Here is a 21,837-nt window from a genome sequence, read left to right as displayed (position 1 = left end):
AATCACCGTGGCATCCCCCCAGTCGACAGAGACCCAGCCAGGCCCTCGCTTCCTAAACTGGGCAGGCTGGGACTCTGGGGACCACATCCAAACTATCGTCACGAGCTCGTCGGCTGATCCCACCCAATTTGGGTAGTCTATTACACGATAGGGGTCAGTGGCGACAGCCAGGACAACGTTTCTCTCCCGCAGCGTCTGGAGCCAGATATCCTGGGCGCCGCGGGAGCGATTTAAATTCGCCTGTAAAAGAGTGATAGCCATTATTAGCCGCTGTCATTCACCACCTCACCCTCAGGGCTAATATCACCCACCTTCCCTTCTCTTGGTGTCGGGCTATCTGGCTTATCCGACGACACTGGTTTCTCCAATTCTACTTCCGCGTTGGAATGGTGTGGAGCATCTTCAGTACCTACTGCTTCAGACGGAGGCAAAGGGGGTACAGCTAAAGAAATGTCCCCCGGTCCCTCGATTTACGTCTCAGCCATTTCCACCTCCTTTAGGTCCGGGGCGGCTATCTTAGCTTTCGTTTCTGTCTCTTGTTCATCTGAAGAGATCTCCTTCAGTGTCCTAACCATTTTTGTCGGGAGCCTGACAATTTCCACGGCCAACAGCTTAGGCTTAGGCTGAGCCTCGGAGCTGACCGTTGCTTGTACCCTACTAGGGGCAGGCACAGGAGTAGTCGTATTCGCGCCTATTTTTTCCTGTGCCACGCCAGTTCTCCTCCTCCTTTTTGTACGGGGAGGGCACAATGTGCTACCGTATCGGTGGTCTGAGGGTCGTCCCAGATCCCGGCAAAGCGGACACTGCATCGCTTCCGCATTGCAATTCCGTGACACGTGTCCAGGGTCGCCACAACGATAACAGCGCCCACTGCGATCTATTCCCGCAGTGCATCGCTGTGCAGTGTGTCCTGTCTCCAGACAGCGATAGCACTGTAATGGTCTGCCAGGTAGGGCCTGAACCCGTGCTGCGGACCAGCCTACCGAAAGACGGCCATCGGATGAAACTTTGTGTGCCGCCTTTAATGGACAGCGTACCCAAGCTGTGCAAGGTTGCGAGTGGAGTGGCGGATCTCACCAACCCGCACCTCTGTGGGTTCGCAATCACCGCACGAGGCGACCGCCTGTGTCACCTCGACAGTGCTCACCGAGTCATCCAAATCAGAGATACGGAGCTCTGCTGTCTTAGTGGGGCATGCGACTTTAATTGCCATACCCGACAGTGCCTCACGCATTTTAGTAGCAAGTTTGGATGCCTTCTGATCACTCTCCGGTCCTGGAACCTCTAACAGCAGTCCACCCGTGGCTGACCTTTTAGGCCGCAGTTGGTCAATCCCAAGATCCGCCAGCTTAATTCAGGCTTTGGCCTTAGCCATTGCCGCATCGAGCGTTGTGCTGCCATCCTGCATAACGCTTACCGCCACCACTGAGAGACGTGGGGGTTTAGGCAACTTCACCTGAGCAGGTACTGTTTGCAAGGCTCCACTAGATGTTTTCGTCGTATTATTGTTACTGCTTTTCTTGGCTTTGCCAGTCGTAACATCTTTCTTCACCGCTATTTTGGCCTTCTTTCCTAAGACCTCCGCGTATAGTGATTTCTCACTGGTCGTCTTCAAAGGTGTAGGCTTACTGTCATTCACAATGGGCATCCGGAAGGTCGTCGGCGCATGAACAACCGGGGCCTGTTCAGCTACTTGAACTTTATTCTTTCGCTTCCTCTTTTTTCTATCTTTTGTAGCGACTACTCTGCTACCCTCGGTCTCTTCACCTCCACTGGTTGCCGTGACACAGGGAGGGGTACTCCGTGTTTGTACTGGTGAAGGAGATCCGGTGATGGCAGTATCTAACTTTGTTGGTCTTAGCTTATCCTCTAGAATCACGCCGACCTTAGCCGCCAACTTGGTCATTTCTCCGCGTATTTCCTCCAGCAGTGGTGTCACATACGCGGATACCATATCTCTCATTAAGCCCCTTAATTCATATCAAGGGGACGCCATATTAGAGAGGGTGGGCGACACCATTGTCGCTCTTTCCATCATCTGGAGTGATGATTGAGATATCCCTTTAGTTAGCCTCTCGATCCGAGTCCTCAATTGCTCCATCTCCTGCCGTTGTTTGGCCGCCACTAGCCTGATCTGCTGCAGCTCAGTATGGAGTCGCTGATTCTCATCTTCAAGAACGATGATTGGCGCAGACTGAGCTATGCGTTTCGCCATTCCAACGCAGCGGCCTCCATTCTTCGTACTGCAGTTTTCATTTTGGCCTGATAAGGGCCGGATAAATTTGAGGATGTTTTAGCAACATGCTCCACCGTCACTATTTGTGTACTGAGATCTATTGAGATGTCAGCGGTCTGCATCCCAATGAAGTGCAAGCGGAGTGTTTGGCGGATCAACCGCTCCTCCTACGCCGCACGTGCCGCTTTTCGCTCTCTAGCTCTCTGTTTTTTCTTCTCCTCCTTTTCTCGCGGATCATTATGTAGCGCCTTCTTGTCTGAGTGCTTACCCCCTTCACTCCCGTTAGTATTAGGACTAGGCATTGCCTCCTGACGCGTTCTTTTCAGAGAGGACGCCAGCGACGCAACACTATCTGTGTCATCATAAGAAGATCTCCTTGATTATGCCTTACGAGAGCGATGCCTAGTGTTCACCGCTGGGCCATCGTTGGCAGGCATGTGCAAAGTCTCGCTCCCTCGAATTGAGGGGGCTGGCATTAAATCTGCCGTAGATGTTGACGGCAGACTGCTGGTCTCAACCGACATAGTGTCCGTAGGATGTTGGTCCATTCGTTCTCTGGCCCGACGATATAGTTCGTCAAAATACATTTTGAGACGTGCATTTCGTTCAGAGGCATCGATCTTCTCCTCACTCCGGTTTTCGCCTCCGGAACACTCGACTAACGATTCCCCCCCCCCCCCCCCCCCCCCCCCCCCCCCCCCCGGTGTCTTTGTTTATACAAGCCATGTTTATATGTGTGTTATTCATCGCCTTCGGGCATCATGCCACCCCCACCGCAGTGGGAGATCTATCCGGCGGTTGAAAAACCCCTAGTTATACGATACCGAAGCCGAGAAGCGGTTTGTCAGGTAGTCAACCCGTATCGACGAAAGCTTATTGTTATATAAAGGACGTCTCTCATTCATGCAATATATCCCGTCCAAACGGAATAGGTTTGGTATAAAGTCTTTTGCATTATGCGACTGCAAGACGGGATTTGTATTAAATTTTGTTGTATATACCGGGAGCGATTCCGATATCACAAAAATGAACAACAAATATTTAGGAAAATCGGCTAAGATTGTACAGACATTACTTAAATCTTATTTAGGTAAGGGGCATACATTATTTGTCGACAACTGGTATTCCAGCCCAACCTTATTTAGTTATTTATATAATAACAAAACGAACGCGTGCGGCACCGTTAAACCGCGAAGAAAAGACATGCCCGTTATGAATGAAAAACTAGAAAATGGTGAATTATGTTTCCGATCATCGTCCAACATGTTCGTTGTCAAATGGAAAGACAAACGCGATGTATACGTGTTGTCAACTTGCCATTCCGCGGATTACATAAATAGTAAAAAAACATAGATTGTCGGACAGGAAAAATGGTAGAAAAACCATCTTGCATTGTCGATTACACTGCCAATATGGGAGCAGTCGACAGCAGAGATAAAGTAATATCTAGTGTGCAGTCTATCCGAAAGAGCATCAAATGGCATAAGAAATTTTTTTTTCATGTGCTTGACGTGGCAATTTGGAATGCATACTGTTTGTACAAGTTTTAAAAAAAAGGAAGTTACAATGCGAGCCTTTCATCTCAAATTACTAAAAATTTTTAAGAAGTATAGGAACATGAATAATAACATTATCTGCATAAAATCTATCGTTGATCACCCATTTAGACTAACCGAAAAACATTTCCCATCCTATTGTAAATCAAAAAAATCTAAAAAGGCACTACCAAATTGTGACGTATGTTCGAAAAACGATATAAGACGACGATCGTGTTACAAATATGAAGATTGTGACGTGGATCTATGTGTTGTGCCGTGTTTTAAGACGTACCATACTCAATTGTATTATTAATTATTAAATTGATACAGTATTACTGATACAGTAATATATTTGTAGAATCAGAACTGTAACTAAATTAATAATTGTTTTGAAAACTCAAACTAATAATATTATAGTGGTTTTCAACCCTCTTTTACAACTAACATTGTAGTCGACAGGAAGAGGAGAAGAAAGAGAAGGAGAGATTTTAACTCTCTTGGTTAAAAGCAGTAGTATTATAGAGAAGCTCTGGTCACGAAAGGAACACTCTTACAACCCAGAAAATTGAACCATATTTTTATCAATATATCAGTGTTAAGAAAAGGCGATTTTCTACTTTCTCTAAACCCTGATCTGAAATAATTGTTTCCAATGATCGAACAAAACTGACACACGTCGGTATTTCGTATTAAATCGGTCATACAATGTGATCTAACATATACTTGCTTCAGTATATTTTTTTATTCTAAAACTTACTAATTTAAAAAACTATTTATGACTATTTTAATAAATATATTAATGAAAATAATAATTTAAGTAAATAAAAATAACTAATATGAGTGGATATTTTTTACAGGAACTAATGGATCACCTGCGTTCAGTTTATGGTCCAATCTTGGATTTGCAAAATCTTGAAGAAACATTTTTTACTCTTGCTACCCAAGAATATGAAACACGGTTAAAGGAAAACAACACACTTGACGCTACTTACGTATCGTCAAATCGATTAGACCTTAGTGGTATCAACGATGCAGAAGCTAGTAAACGCTATACCACGTTTTTGAAATATCTAAATACGCTTTCTATTCAACTGAGACTGCTTTCAAGAACATATCAGGTGAAGTATATTTTCTAAGATTATAATAATAATTTTGTTATGTAGATTTAAAAACTTATACGTTATCCTTTTTATAGTTAATTGTATATTTCCAGATAGGAAATAGATGTAACACATGTATACTCAGGTGTCTCTCCCAAATGCGTATACCTCCACATCCCATATTTTTTAACATTACTTTTCATTTAGTTACTAAAAATTTTGTCTCCATCTGTGTGCGATCAAAAGATGACCAAACAAGAATAGAGTGCGTTAGGACGTTCGTTTTCTACAGTTTGTTACAAGTTCATGCTACTTTATTTAAAATATGAATGAAAGACATAGTTACTACACTTTTTCTAACATTAACTTCATTTTCGTTGGCGTAACAATGTTGTTGATATTAGAAAATGATTGTTTTATTCCTATTCGGTGTTAAACACGAGTGTAATTTTGAATGCTCTTTCTTGAAAAATGCAGCAAAAGAAATAAAACCGTCTTTCTAATTCCACTTAATCCTTGGTTCTCACACTAGGTAATATAGACCTAATTCAATTTTCAAACAGTTGCTAATAACAAAAAGAACAATGGTATTTGAACGAAAAGATTTTCAAATACAGTTTGTCTATTGTAGAATATGTTCCTGTGATACAAAATTAATAAATGAAGTCACGTGTTCAAAAAAATTCTTAGGACTGTAAGTTCAAACAAAAAACATTTTTGTGAAAAAATTTGGAACTTTCTGCCACAATTTTTTCCACAAAATTGCAACTTTTCTTATTTTCACCAGTGTAGCTATAAATTTAGGTTAATATTGCTAAAAAATGGTGGTATTTAACGTATTGAAAAAGGAAAATTTTCGAATAAGCAAAATGGTGTAATTATATTCACAACAAAATTTATTGGGGAAAACCACACTTCTTCCTTTTCTAATTATTCATATGGGTTTTTTCGGCCATCTTCGATTTTGCAATTATCTGTATCGTAGGAGTTGAAATAAAAAAGCCGCGGTATCAGTGATAGGATGAAGAGATAGTCGTCCATTAGATTTACTACAATTAGACTTCATTACAATTAGAGAGACACGACATTGTTAGACACACGGAAAACTTTATTCGTGCTAATAGTACGTCTCCATTAGCACGACTACCATGCGATCGACATGGGAAGTTAGATCGCGAAAATTCGCGGTGCTGCGAATTTAGCATCGTGAACATAGAACGTTCGAGAGATACATATACGTCTAGCATATTCGAATAGACTCAGAGTGACAACCGAGGGTTAAATGAGAAAGTGCAGATTTTCTAACAATTGATCTTGACAATATTGTTACGTCCATAAGAACAAAATGAATATGAGAACATGAATATGAATATGGGAGCAGTAAAGTAACTATTTCCTTCCTTCGAATTTAAAATAAAATTTCACACATTACATTATAAATTGTTTTTCTTCTTTGTAGACGTTTACATTTGATTACACTACAGGATATGAAAATCTTATTAACTCTGAAGGTTCAAATACCAAATAGTTATAAATTCCTAAGATCTCAACCACTGTCAGACTATTTGTAGCTCTAAAAAGGGCTACAAATTAAATGTGAAAATGATATCCCCGCTACTAGGGTGATTCACCTGTGTAATGCAATCTGCGATCGAATATCCGCTTGGGGCAATAATGTGACGGCAGTTTTTAATTTTTTATTTTTTTTTTATACAAGTTCGACACATTTCTGATATTTTTCTGATTAAAGTAAGCCCAAACATGATATAATTCAAATTATATTTACTTGTTTAATAAAATCGTAACTTGCTATATTTTATTATTGTTGTTTATAAATTGAAAAATAAGTTTTTAATAAAATTTAAATTAATATAACATCTGGTATGAAAAGTTATAACTCTGTAGTTAAATGGCAAAATAACAGTATACTAAAATAAAGATAGGTACTTACAGTTAACGTTTCAAACTTAGGTAAACCAAAAGGTAAATTCACATGTCATGAATTGTCATTTACCATACAAGTACTATCTTTTGCAAATTGATAGATCCCATCTATACTTCTACAATGTTTTGAACTGTAGAATTTCTGATTTATACGCGATAAATGTGAATCTAAGCAAACATATCTTTAGCTTCCCGACTGACACTCGTGCTGCGAGTTTGTTAAGTGGAACACGGAACCAAATACAAAAAGCCTAATTTATAGAATTTTGTTCCTGGAAGATCTGACTATGGAATGGGGAAAGCAATTAGTATTTTCTGGTAAAGTTGTACTGGTGTATCTGATACGTATGAATTATTAGCTCTATACAGAGTCTCTCAGATTTTTATGGCTAAACTTCGCCTACGTATTCTTTGGATCTAAATAAGAAAAAAAATTATGTAAATATACTGCACATGTACTTCAAAAGTGACATAACTGAAAAAACGTGATTTTTTAATTATCGCTATAAACCAGTTTGGTAAATGTACCTCTATTCATTATAAAAAGTTTACTAGTTAGACGTTAAAATTATAGAATTTATTCTATTACGTGCCGGCCACGCTGCCAGGGATAAACGTAGAGTATACAGGGTGTCCCACATAAGGTGGCGGAGCCGAAAAGGGGAGATTCCTGAGGTGATTCTAAACAACCTTTTCCTTTACAAAAATGTTCTCTGAAGTTTTGTTAACGAGTTATTAACGAAAAACATCGACCAATCAGAAAGCGCGGATAGCGAGCGCTCGGCTGACCAGCGACAGGGCACAAGCTACGCGGAGCGTCTGCTATTCACCGTGCTCGAGGCTTGTACAAGAAACTCAAAATGTTTACGTCAATGCTCAATTTCTCCTAAAGTATTGGATGAAAAATTATAAAAAAAATTAAGACCACGTTAACTATTGAGACATATATTATAGAATTTTTTCAACTTTTTAAATTAATTACCTAAGTTGTAAAAAATAAAAAACGAGAAGAAAGAATTTTAAAATGCTGATTTAGTAAAGTAATACCATAGTAAAAAAAATAAAAAGCAATGTTTTCGTAGATCCTACGGATTGTACGTTATTTTACTGTGTATTAAAACATTGAAAACTCTACAAGAATACTTATTTCACAATGAATGAACAAAAATTGGACGTATTAGTTGCTGTAATCGGTAAAAAGTATGGAAACATTGATTTTTATTTTTTTAATTACGACGGACCAAAGCAAAAAACGTTTAAATGAATTGAGATTAATAATATGACTATAGTAATATGAGTAATTACTATCGGTAAAACTCACCCATTCGGAGAAGAATTCACCTGCTGCCTGAACACTTGCTCCATTGGGTCACTGTGCCAATCCCGATCACTGAGGGATGATGCCCAGGTAGCGTTGATAGCAGGTACAACAGCACGAGAAACCACTTTGCATTTACAATACTTCGCGGTCACTAACACTGATCATTTCACTAAACAAGCACTTGACCTTTTAATGACCGACAACCGATTACTTTGAAACATTCTGCGGCGTTCCGTAAATAAAAACAAGAGGTACACAGTTCAGCGGCGAAATTACGATGGATACTGACCATTTTTTCGGAAGTTTCTTTCCTTGTGCCCTCGCATCCCTCCAGCACGACTTCTCGGGGTGTAGCTTCGTCAAAATACTCGAATTTGATTTGTTAGTTGACACCAACAAGGTTGGATCTTCCTCGGTTAGTTTTTTTAGTGGAGGTGGTAGTCTCTCCTTCGAGTCGAAAAAGTCACAAGCAAATTCATGGGGAAAAGCAAAGGCATATCGGATTAGCATAGCAGACCGTAACGAGTGTCTCACAGATGTGGCCGTTTATGATCATAGGTATTGCCTTGCCTAGTTCGAAGTAGCCATCCGTACCCGAGACCGAAGGCCGCGAGGGTTGCGTCGCGCTTACCATGGAAGACCTTTCGATGCATTCGGACGGATGAAATATGGAATTGCCCGTTGTTAAAAAGCGAGTTGGGGAAACTCTTTTGCCCTTAAACATTTGGTCAACGAATGTCTGGCAGAGACTAATTCGTCACTACATCGGGGGTTAAATACATCAATTGTATTCGAATCCCTTTAACTATTTCGATGTCTGCGTCTTGCGACCGAGCCTTGCTTTTTATTACGCTGCACATGTAGTGACCGTACATTTATTCTTCTTGTTTGCCCTGCTATCTTTCAAAATATTTTTATGAAACAAAATCGAAAAAATAAACAGATATTCGTTGAAATATTCCGAAGGAAAAAAAGTATTGCCATTGTATTGAATTTAATTTCCAAGTGGTTTATAAAGGAGGTCCTGATTTTACATGTACCTAAATGCATTTACGTGTATGTAAAAGATCCGTCAAATCTTTAATACATGGGTAAGCCTCCCCTATAGGTCGAAAAGGTTTACGAAAATTGGGGAAGAGAGAAACAAACATCGGATGATCACTGTGTGTGTGCCGTAATAAAATGCATGCAAGAATGAGAATACAATTGCCGTATTTTCTCCTCATCGACGAGTTTGTCTGTCTATCCGAGACATCCGTTGACCAAATGTTTAACGTTCAGAAGCTTTCCCCAACTGGCGTTTTAACAACGGGCAATTCCATATTTCATCCGTCCGAATGCATTAAAAGGACTTCCATGGTAAACGCGACGCGACCCTTGCAGTCTCCAGTCTCGGGTATCGATGGCTCCTACGAACTTGCTGGGCAATACCTGTGATCATAAACGGCCACATCTGCGAGACACTCGTTACGGCCTTCGTTTTTCCCCATGAATTTCCTTGTGACTTTTTCGACCCGAAGAAGAGACTACCACCTCCACTAAAAAAAGTAACCGAAGAAGATCCAACCTCGTTGGTGTCAACTAACAAATCAAATTCGACTATTTCGACGAAGCTACACCCCGAGAAGTCGCGCTGGAGGGATACGAGGGCACGAGGAAAGAGACTTCGGAAAAAATCGTTAGTATCGATCGTAATTTCGCCGCTGAAGTGTGTAACATCTTGTTTTTATTTATGGAATCCTGCAGAACGTTTCAAAATAGTCGATTGTCGTTTAAAAGGTCATTAAAAGGTCAAGTGCTCGTTTAGTGAAGTGATTATTGTTAGTGACCGCATAGTGTTGTAAATGCAAGGTGTCTTTTTGTGGTCTTGGATACCTGCGATCAGCGCTACCTGGGCATCATCCCCCAATGATCGGGATCGACACAACGACCTAATGGAGCAAGTGTTCAAGCAGCAGGTGAATTCCTCTCCGAATGGGTGAGTTTTACCGATAGTAATTACTCGTATTACTAGAGTCATATTATTAATCTCAATTTATTTAAACATGTTTTTCCTTGGTCCGTCATAACTAAAAAAATAAAAATCAATGTTTCCATACTTTTTACCGATTACAGCAACTACTACTTCCAATTTTCGTTCATTCATTATGAAATAAGTATTATTGTACAGTTTTCAATGTTTTGATACACAGTAAAATAACGTACAATCCGTAGGAACTACAAAAACATTGCTTTTTATTTTTTTACTATAGCATTACTTTATTAAATCGGCATTTTGAAACTCTTTTTCCTCGTTTTTTATGTTTTACAACTTTGTTAATTATTTTAAAAATCTGGAAAAATTCTAAAATATTTGTCGCGATAGCTAACATGTTGCAGCATTTTTTGTTATAATTTTTCCACAAATAGTTTTAACAAAATTGGTCAGTATCCTTCTTGTCTCTCGTTTTTTATGTTTTACAATTTTGTTAATTAATTTAAAAATCTGAGAAAATTCCACAACATTTGTTGCGATAGCTAAGGTGTTCCTAATTTTTTTCATAATTTTTTGTCCAATAGTTTATGAGAAATCTACACTAACATTGTCTTTTATTTTTCTACAACTTGGCTAATAATTTAAAAATCTGAAAAAATTCCACAATATGTGTCGCGATAGTTAGCGTGTCCCTAATTTTTTTCATAATTTTCCATCCAATACTTTAGGAGGAATTTGGCAATAACGTGTAAAAGTCTTCAGTTTCTTGTACAAGCCTCGAGCACGGTGAGTAGCAGACGCTCCGCGTAGCTTGTGACCTGTCGCTGGTCGGCCGAGCGCTCGCTATTCGTGCTCTCTGATTGGTCGATGTTTTTCGTTAATAACTCGTTAACAAAGATTCAGAGAACATTTTTGCAAAGGAAAAGGGTGTTTAGAATCACCCCAGGAATCTCCCCTTTTCGGCTCCGCCACCTTATGTGGGACACCCTGTATACACTTGGAGGCGGCACAGACTAATGTTGGAAATGTAACGAGTTCGTAGAAAAAGACAAAATGTGAGTAAGTGTATCCTCTCTCTTTCCCTCTGCACGGGATTGGTTGATGCCTTTTTGTTCTCAGTTACTTCAGGAACGTAGGCACGTATACCTAACACCTTCCTTCATAACACACAACGTAACTTATGTTTTCGTAACTTGGTATGCATATTATTAAGAAATTACGATATTATTTTATCACAATATATATCATTATTATGATATTAGGAAGAAAAAATCGAGGAGAATTAGTCAAGCCATGCAAAAACATGATTGAAATTTGTATGAAAATAGAAAAATATTTTAGCACATTTTATACTTCAAGGAACGGCACATATAGCAATTTATTAAACAAAATCATAAATAAAATATCAACATTTCTGTTTGGACAAAGGTATGAAAATGATCAAGAAAAACGTAAATCTGAATTAATTAAAAAAGGCAGTTGGTACATATTTACGAATCAGAATCAATCATTATGAAGAAAAAAATACAATCCAGAAAAAGAATTCAGTAAATATATATACTCGTATGATATTAAATTGTAATGAATAAATGTTATTATTATTAAAATAAAGCTGTGTTCATATTTTTGTCAGTTAATGTATTTATTATGTTTTTACGTATTTTGCGAAAATTTTTTATAACAAACTTCTAACAAAATCATCTTCTTATGTGTATCTATATAAAGAATCTTTCTATTGTGTTAATTATTTTCTAGTTATGACAATTATTTCTCTGATTACAAATATCGATAATCGATACTATAAAAGCATTTCATAACCAATTTTCTAATCATACTTGGATAAGTACAGTATAAGATTCTGATTAAGAATTTATTTTAACTTGACTTCAATACTTTTTGTAAACTTTCATTGTTTTATGTGTTACAGAACCGATTGCTGTAATCACACTTTTCTTAGATATATTATTTTTAATGAAGTAACACGATTTACTTAAAATAGTATGAAAAATTTGATTATTGACAGATGTTGTGAATATCAATTTTATGATATTATATTTTCATAAAATATGTAGCGTTTATCTAACATGCGATCATCGCTCTTTTCCTTGAAAAGAACATAGGACATAGCATTATACATAAAATGTATTTAAAACAAAAGATTAAAAAAAGGAACTGAGGAGGGCGCCAGAAGAGTATAGTAGTGCAATCGTTGCTCAATAACTCCTACACTACTACAAAAGAAATGTTATGCACAAGACTCTTAAAGATCTTTGTCTGCCCTGATGTTAGAAAGAGAGAGGATGTACTTACACTTTATCTCCTTCTACGAACTCGTTACACTTTCAAGAGTAGTCCATGCTGCCTCCAGATATATATGTTCTAAGAGGATAAATAACAACTATTGTTGTAACTAGGGGTTGGTAGCAGTGTGCACGTAGTAATAACAATGTGTCAAATGTTATTTGGTTCTTCAGGATGACTATTCTAAATGGCTTGAAATTGTAAAACTGAACAATAAAACATCAACTGTAGTTATGCGGATTTTAAAAAACATATTTGCAATTCATTGCATACCAAAAATACTCATTAGTGACAACATGCCAGATTAATCTAATGAATGTTTAAGATTTGCTAAGTTATGGTCATTTGACATAATTACTAGTTCTCCAAGATATCCACCCAGTAATGGGTTTGCAGAACGATTTGCTATGTCAACAGCAAATATGATTTTAAGCAAATGCAAATAGGATAATATAGATTTATAAATATAGGAGTATGGCAATTGCAGCACTTGCTGTGTCTCGTGCTCAATTATTATTTAACAGACGTAATTATAAAGGGTATAGCCAGATAAGGGGAGTCGAAAGTGCCCCCAAGTCAAATTAAATGCCTTACATACCAGCCAATAGGTTCCAGAGAGAAATCCTTTTCTACCAAGTTTTAATCCTGTAACCTTTATAGGAGTGTAGTTAGGGGGTGCAACGTAATTTACAGTTTTTGCTCTATATCTTTTGCTTTAATCGATAGAGAATTATGAAAAAAATCAGGAATATTCTATCTAGTGGGGCACATGTCCTTGAATTTTTGACTGCAAAATCGATTTTTTAAAAATCACAAAAGTGTAAAAACGCCGTTTTTTTATTGAAATTATCGAGGTACCACTTTTATACATTTACAATCTAAGCGTCTTATTATGAACTGTAATGCATAATTTTTTCAGAATTTTAGAAAGGGGGGAACGTAGTTGAAAGACTGAAAACTCAATTATAGAAAGATTTTCTATAATTCTGTAAGAATTAAATATAATAATAAATAAATAAATTGCACAATTACATACACTAAATGTAATAAATAAGTCAATGGCATTTTAGTTTATATTGTAAAAAAGCTGATGTAAATGCAATCGTATCTCGTTCTAGGGCAGTGTAGAGGACACATCATAATAGCATACTTATTAAAACTACCTTCCTGTCTTTCTTCGATTGATATCTGTTGAAGGTGGACTTTACTAAATGTGAATAGTCTTAAATTATTGCCTAAAAACAATATCACATAGGAGAATCTGAATAATATACTTTCGCATTCATTAAATGAGTCAATGAGTTTATGATAAATAAGTTCTACCTTTGATATTTAGACGTTTTTAATCTAATCATCATCACTATCCTCATTTAAAGCAGTATTTACTTGCTCTCTATCAAAGTTTTTATGAATATTTTGGTCGGTCTTATAATTCGGGCACGATATTATTGGACGTTTCCCACATTCACAGCAGTGACGTTTTATACCAGAAAGACCTATTGTATTAGGTGTATAGTCAATATAACATTTATATTTTTTGCTGCCGGTGTGCCGCGATTGAACTTCAAATTGAATAATATTATTTTTCTATTTCAAATATCGAAGACTGATATTATTTTCCTCATTCATAATCTCCGCTAAATAAAATATTGCTTACGATAGTTGATAGGAGCCCGTGAAAAATACTTTTATATCCTTTTTCGTTATTTCAAGAAAGTCTAACAAATTGGCAGTGCTTGTAGTTTAAAATGGAATTTTTGTTCTACTCCAATGACCTGTTTCGGATTCCAAAGCCATAGTATTGGGTACATTTCCCTGTCGTGTAATTCGTGAAACAATTTCATTCTGCAATCCTACATCTAAATTTAATTGCTTCCCAAATGTGTTCTGGAGAAAACAAGCGATTCGACAGTATGATCGGACCGTTGGAAGTCATTTGTTATCCGGTTGATAATATAAAAGTTTGTATTTTTGCCCTATTATATCATGTACAGCTTCGACAACCCAACGAACTTTTGAGATTTGTTTAATTCTGCAGTTGTCAATTGGCGATGCTTTCTTTTAAGTGCCGGTAGACGTACATTATATCCTTTTTCCTTCAAACAAGCTTGTACATTTCGAAAACCGCGAGTGACAATGCATAGATCACCTCTCATTAGAGTTTTCAAGCTGTTTAGATCTTCCATAACAATTTTTATAACTTCTACATCATTTTTTGTCACTTAAAAGAGTTCGAGCGAGTCAATAATGTGTCCTGTTGTTGTACAGGGTGTATAACACCTCCTCGGACTTCTGTCGGCTACCTAAGGCCCCATCTAGGGTGCAGATGTCTCATGACCGCTCCCTGGCCACTCTTAACGAATCCCGACAAAAGCGCAGATCTTCCACAATAAAATGCTAAACGTGTAAACCGTTTCCGAATTCTTAAATTCGTCAAAAGTCATGTTCTCCTCATAAACGGACATCTACCCCCCAACTGGCCATCACACCCCTGTCGCAACCCAAATTTCCCGTTACCTCTCTAAAATTGCCTACAATCCATCAAAAAATTATTATTTACTATATGCAAGCAATTAGAGTATCTGTAGAAAACGTGGTTTAATTGAACAAACTTACAATAAAGTCCTCTAGCGAATAGGTACTCGCTCATAATCTGCGACGGACTGCCCCGGGTATTCCGTTCGACGAAACAATCGTTGTTTATTGTTGCCAAATGTAAAAGAATCCGAGATTCATTCAGACAATTTGTCTATTCAGTCGTCCTTTCGAAAGTTCATAAAACAATTTCGTGCTTTCGTCGAGCGGCGTGTTCCTCCCGAGCAATAAACATCGAAGGCTGTATTGCCCCGCAGTCCGTACCGTTACGCCAACTCATTCTCCGTTCGGACTTTCGGAGGGTTGACGCCGACTCGCGGGACAATGCAGCCATAAAACATCTGGAAAACACTCGCGTGGGTCCATTCGAGCCGCGCTATTCCGGGGTTCGATCTTCCTCCCCAATTTTCGCGACCTTCGACCTGAGGGAGAGATGTCTCCACCATCATCGTGGGATGATTACGTACTTTCCACCACCAGCGCCGCGGAGTGACCAGAGAAGGTCCGTTCCACCCCTATCGGAGTGACTGGGGATCCTCCTTCCTTAGGTCGATACACAAATCGATCGCGTGCTTCCGTCAACGCCCAAAAAAAGTTGACACCCCCGAACACACGAATCGGGGGAAGATGAACTGAGGAGGAAGCGAACTCCGGAAACGAGAGGCAGATGCAATGAGAGAGTCAACATCCGGACATCAAAGGAAAAAGAATCCCAACCGATTCGTGGGAACTTAGCCTTTTTCAAATCACTTCACTTTCGAGAATCATCCTAAGATTGAATTAGCCATTCAATATTAAATTGTCGAGTGGCGAAACGATGTTCGCGAATAGAACCGTTTAAGCGCGAACCGAACACGAATTTCTTTCCAAATATCCTTCCATTGGTAATTTTGTTCCCTCATCAGATGATCGGATGATTTTGACTCCAAAGTACAAGACAGCTTGAAACATTGTTTAAAGAAGATTAATAGTTTTTATTACAAAACAATTCTAATCTGTGAAATCGTATACGAAAATTAGAATTATTTAAAATAAAAATTTAAGAAAAAATGAACTACCCAAAGAGATTTGAATCCAGGACCTGCAGATTATTAGCGAGTACCTATTCTTATTTCAAACTCCCATTGTATGTAAATAAAAACAAGATGTTACACAGTTCGGCGGCGAATTTACAATCGCTGCTGACGATTTTTCCCGAAGTCTCTTTCCTCGTGCCCTCGTGTCCCTCCTGTGTGACTTCTCGGGGTGTAGCTTCGTCAAAATACTCGAATCTGATTTGTTAGTTAACACCACCAAGGTTGGATCTTCCTCAGTTACTTTTTTTAGTGGAGGTGGTAGTCTCCTCTTCGGGTCGAAAAAGTCGCAAGCAAATTCATGGGGGAAAGCAAAGGCATATCGGATTAGTGTAGGAGACCGTAACGAGTGTCTCGCAGTGTGGCCGTTTATGATCTCAGGTATTGCCTTGCCTAGTTCGAAGGAGCCATCCGTACCTGAGACTGAAGGCCGCGAGGGTCGCGTCGCGCTTACCATGGAAGTCCTTTCGATGCATTCGGATGGATGAAATATGGAATTGCCCGTTGTTAAAAAACGAGTTGGGGAAAGCTTCTGAACGTTAAATATTTAGTCAATGGATGTCTCGTACAGACAGACAAACTCATCGATGAGGAGAAAATACGGCAATTTTATATTGATACGCAAAACTGCGTATGATTTTATTAATTTCCTAGACGACAACATTTGACCTGGTACCATTAGAAATTTTTTACCAACACATTGATATGGCAGAGTAGCACGTAGGAAATGTTTTGTTAGTGACAAAAATAGAATGAAGAGATGAAAATTCGCGAAAACTTACAGAAATGCTGACATGAACTACAGGAATCGTGTGGTTTGTATAAACGAAAGTAAATTTAATATCTTCGGCTCCGATGAACGTTATACTGTATGGAGAAAGAAATGAAGCTTATAATGTTCAAAACTTGCAACCCACTATGAAGCATAATGGTGGGTATGTCTGTGTTTGGGATTTTACGAATACTACAGAAGTTAGAGAATTGCATTTCATAGAAGGGACCATGGATTATGAATTATACATTAACATTTTAAAATCAAACTCCCATGCTAGTGTAGAAAAACTATAAATCAGACATAATTTTATCTGAATGCAGAATAATGAACCTAAGCATGTTGCTTATGATACCAGATACCAATACATCATCATATGTGAAAACCCCTTCACAGTCACCAGATGTAAAAATAATAGAACATTTATCGAATTACTTACAGAAAAATATCGAATTACTTACAGAATTGAAGTAGTTCTTCAAAAGAAACGTTGAAAAATGCATTACGGGAAGAATAGTACAAAATTACTTTGTACTATTACTTATTAATAGTACAAAATTAGTTAATTCAATGCCAAAGAGGTGTGAGGCCATTATATAAGCAAAAAGAAATCCTACAAAATATTAATTCTTTCTTTATGTTTAAAAAATAGCTACTGTACGAATACTGTTTACTCGACTATTTTTGCCTAGAATGGAATTTTGTTGAATTTTTTCGAAAATGATTCGAATATCTAAGTAGTTTGTTTTATGAAATTCATTTTAGACATCTATAAAAATATGTACCAACTCCGTTTTATAAAATTTTATAAATAGACTGACTTATACAAAGTTTAGTTTGAAGTTACTCGCTGTATGAATACTTTTTACACCCACTGTATGTAATATATATGAGCTTAATTTAACCCTTCTGATGCTGTACTGATGTCAGATCGGAAGGGTTAATACCGCTACCATAATGTTCTTATATGTGGTCACATTTCTGTACACCCGCCGTGGCGAACCGATTACTATCAAATATTATTTTATACCTTTACAAATTTTTCTTTAATCATTGCAATATGTAAAAGTAAAAAGCACAGGGCCTGCTCGTAGCTAAGTGAGTATAGGTACTAATTTCATATGTAATCGCTTGACCTGCTCAAGGGTTTCTATGTTCGAGAAAAGGAATATCCCTAAGAAGACGATAGCACTAGGTCTTAATAATCGAACGTGTGAACTTTTACATTTCTTATTCGATATTGACGCGAATACCACCAATCGATTTCTTATGTTTTTCCATTGAAAATGATACGAAACACAATTATAATTTGAATGATTTATGAAGAACTTATATGGAAAAAAGATTTGGAAAATTTTGTTACTCTCGTAACGATACAACGTATAATAACACAGTTGATCTTTTGTGACAAAGTCATAAATCTTCGCCTACGAGTCCCTAAATTCTCTTGCGGGGCTTACCGCGCGATATCGTCGGGCGAGGAATCCCGAAACATCCTTCGGTCTGAGGTCATTAAGGTAAATGTTCACTTCTACTTATCGAAAGTCTCTAACTTTCTTAAATGTATGGTAATCATGGAGGAATAGAACCATCTCACCGATTTCAAGAACTTTGAAATATGCTGTCAAGGACACAATTTCAAGTAACGTTTTCCTATACATATTACCGTCCCTCAGCTTGATTTTTCGAAATATATGCAAAAAATTTTATTTATAAATGTAAGTAAGGTTTATTGTTAATACTTCAGAAACTAAGGCCGACCGGCAGTTGCATGTATAGAAAAGTTGTTCAGATTGTTGAGTTGAGTTCTACAACATATACCAATTTCATAAAATTCCCAAAAGTAGCCCATTTTTTACATAATTAATGATAAATATGGACAAATGAACCCCTTATATTACCCCCTTATACAACAAAATTCAGATCATTTTTAATCATTCGTATCATACCGTCTAAATTGTATACTTTACGAAAAGCAAGGTTGAATCAAGCCGTAGTGTGAAACGTGACAAGCGCAATTCTTCTACCAAAACCTAACGATTGCTTATTTCCTCGCTCCCTGCTAGAGACAAGTCACGCACATTTATAAACCCTACGGTCTCTTTCCCAACTAATACTACTCGAATGATCACCTCATCAACTGATCGTTATTCATGAGCGAAGGACGCTAGAAACACCTTGGAATTTCAAAGTCGGTACTGCAGTTTGACTGTGGACACGAAACCCCATAAGACATAAAGTCTATTCGTATACTGAGTCAATGCATTAACTTTCAGTCCCTTTTCCTTTATGTTTCAATGTTTCTTTTTATGTTCGTTGGTAGCCGCTGTCAGTAAAATACGAAGAACGTAGCGCTTGTACGATAAATGATTTCGGACTCAACGGTGTCACATTTATCGTGGGACTACTGTCTCGTAACCTCTTCTTTTGTTTGTTACGTCCAACAGTTTCAGCATAGTCAGTAAATTTATTGCCGAAGAGAGAGAGAGAGAGAGAGAGAGAGCCCCCCCCCCCGTCTTTCACCTCCCGATAGCCTACAGTTGGTGAATGGGGGGGCCACCTTTATCTCTCGGTAAGAAATTTGCTGAACAGTTCAAGTTCATTAGCACGTGTTGTGGTCTAGTTAAATGTCGTAACATGTAAGTTGTTTGTAATTTTTTTTGCAATTCTGCCGTTTAACTGTTCATATTCCAACTATTAGATCTGAGGTACTAGTAGAATACTTTTTCCTGTACAAATATAAATAATCTTGATGTCATGTAGAAAAATGGTGGGCTTAAGATATAAAATTTCTGCTTTGGTAATTTATTTTTTCGGAACATACATAAATTGTACTTTAGGACACCCAAAATGTTTGATCTTCTTCAAAAAACCTAGTCCAAACCAAGTCTGATTGGTCTTTCATTCTGAGTCACGAAAATATTGAAATATCGTGACTATATTACTATACCTGTCTGTTTTTGTAAACATTTCTCTCGGCGAAAAATCGGATTACATCGATCACGTTAGTACATTGTTGTAGTAATGGTCGAACGCAGCATTTGACACTATCGAATATATGTTACGTATGATTATCTGAATTTTCCGAATAAATCAATTCCCAAAGCTGAAATTTTATATTTTGATGCTACTGATGCTCTTCACAAGTATAAAATTTCTTATCTATCAAATAAAAATATTATAAAATAAATAAAGTAAATAATTATGATAATTGTTTATTTAAAAAATGTTCAATTATCTTACTTCACTTAAGTGTTTAAAAACCTATAACAACTTGTTTTAATTCTAACAAAGTAATTAATACGTCAGATAGTACAGTTTTATAAAAAGAAACTATATGACAATTTTTTTACAGGATCGAGTGAAGAAGTTTCTCATAATGCTTGCATCTGCTGAAGATGTTTCACTGCAGTTACTGAGTGTCCGATTAGACTTTAATGAATATTACAAAAGTAAAGACAGTCGTCTTGTGGTGCCATTGACATATCTTCATCGTAGACAAAGTGATCAAACCTTTCTTAGCTGTAAGTGATAAGTATTAATTTAAGTTCACAAAATTAAATTATATTACATGGAATGATGAAAGCCGTAAAGTGATAATTTCTGTTATAATTCAACGTATTTTAATATTATCATGTAAGTTTCATAGATACTTTTTTACGTTCCTTAACTTTCCTACATTAAAGCGTAGAATACTCAACAATAAAATATTTGATGTTACATAGATTGTATTGAGAATTATAAAGACCAATATCTAGTGATTTTTTACAAATTTGAAGGTGCAAAAGTAAGTAGTAGTTTTAATTTCTTTTTAAGTACATCATAAGAAGGTGTATTCTTTGTCTATAAAATTAAAAGTTTAATATTTTTAACTTGTATACAATTTGTCAAGTAATATAATAATTATGTAAAAGACGATAGTAATGTACATGCTTTTGTAATATCGATTCAAGTTTTGAATAAATGGTTAAATTTTCATAATAATTAATTTATTGTGTATTGTCATGTTTACATTATTATTAAATCATTATTTATTTACTGTTCAATACTTCTTTAAAAATTAATTATTGAATAAGCTTTTTTAGCAATAAGAGTCGGTAACCCAACTTTAGCAAACATCACGTCACGTGTATTTCAAAAGTGACATAACTCAAAAAAGGATGCTTTTAAGTAGTTTAGAGTAGAGAAAAAGTTAAGTAGAGAAAATTATTTATTAAATACATAACATAGACATAAAGACTAGATTTGCTTAATGAAAATTATCTTACATTAGTTGTATAGTAAATTTAAAAAATAGTCACGTGTTATTTGTGTAAATTATTCAATTAGAAAATTAGTGTCTTTATTCGGAAGTTAGAACATTGGCAAGATAGCATGCAAAAAGGCTGAACAATGAAAACGAAGACCACTGGCAAATCTGGTCGACAAGTATCTACCAGTGGGAATTAACATTATTTCGGAGTAGAGGTAAGTGTAGTGGAGAACTTTGGTTAAAAAGGGGGTGATTGCTTGGTGGTGCACAATGGGAAAAACTGATCAGGTTTGTGTCAAATCGTAGAACTTTTGACAAAAATGAGATAGAGGGATGATTTTTTTTCTAATTAAACGTAATGTGTTCTAGAATAAAGGAAAATTATAGAGAATGTTGCGCGAACAATATTCGACATTAAAAATTTATGTTAAATTTGATATTTTTTTATATAATTTTGGTTTAGCCATCATGACATGTGATTGGATTTTTCTGTTGACTTGTTATACGTCACTAGCATTTCAGAATTGGGGGAAAAAACGATTTAAGTCATTTTTCTCTTTTAAATAGAATGGCGAAACTGCACCGGTTAGCTGGCAAATAATTCGCGCTGGACTGTATTCTCCCGACTCCAGCCTTCAAAGACGAGTCTATGTGGAGGGGAGAGCAGTACCTTGCTGTAACGCTAAGGTAGTGCAGTGAACTGTATTACCGACGCCTCTTCGCACTGAAC

At 37.0% G+C, this 21,837-nt stretch overlaps 1 protein-coding gene across 4 annotated transcripts in view; it reads left to right on the top strand.

The window, feature by feature from the left end:
* Positions 1-20,640, top strand: part of Grip91 (gamma-tubulin complex component 3) — a 146,473-nt gene extending 125,833 nt beyond the window's left edge. For all 4 annotated transcript variants that reach the window (XM_076390188.1, XM_076390187.1, XM_076390185.1 and 1 more), the window contains 2 exons: positions 4,632-4,892; positions 20,211-20,640. In XM_076390188.1, the coding sequence (XP_076246303.1) occupies positions 4,632-4,892; positions 20,211-20,387 (438 nt within the window). In that variant the 3' untranslated portion in view covers positions 20,388-20,640. The remainder of the gene's footprint in view (positions 1-4,631; positions 4,893-20,210) is intronic.
* Positions 20,641-21,837: the final 1,197 nt, after the last annotated feature.

Source organism: Calliopsis andreniformis, unplaced genomic scaffold, assembly GCF_051401765.1.
Source record: "Calliopsis andreniformis isolate RMS-2024a unplaced genomic scaffold, iyCalAndr_principal scaffold0001, whole genome shotgun sequence".
Taxonomy (NCBI): domain Eukaryota; kingdom Metazoa; phylum Arthropoda; class Insecta; order Hymenoptera; family Andrenidae; genus Calliopsis; species Calliopsis andreniformis.
The sequence above is the reverse complement of the archived record's forward strand: the minus strand, read 5'-3'. Positions and strand labels throughout refer to the sequence as shown.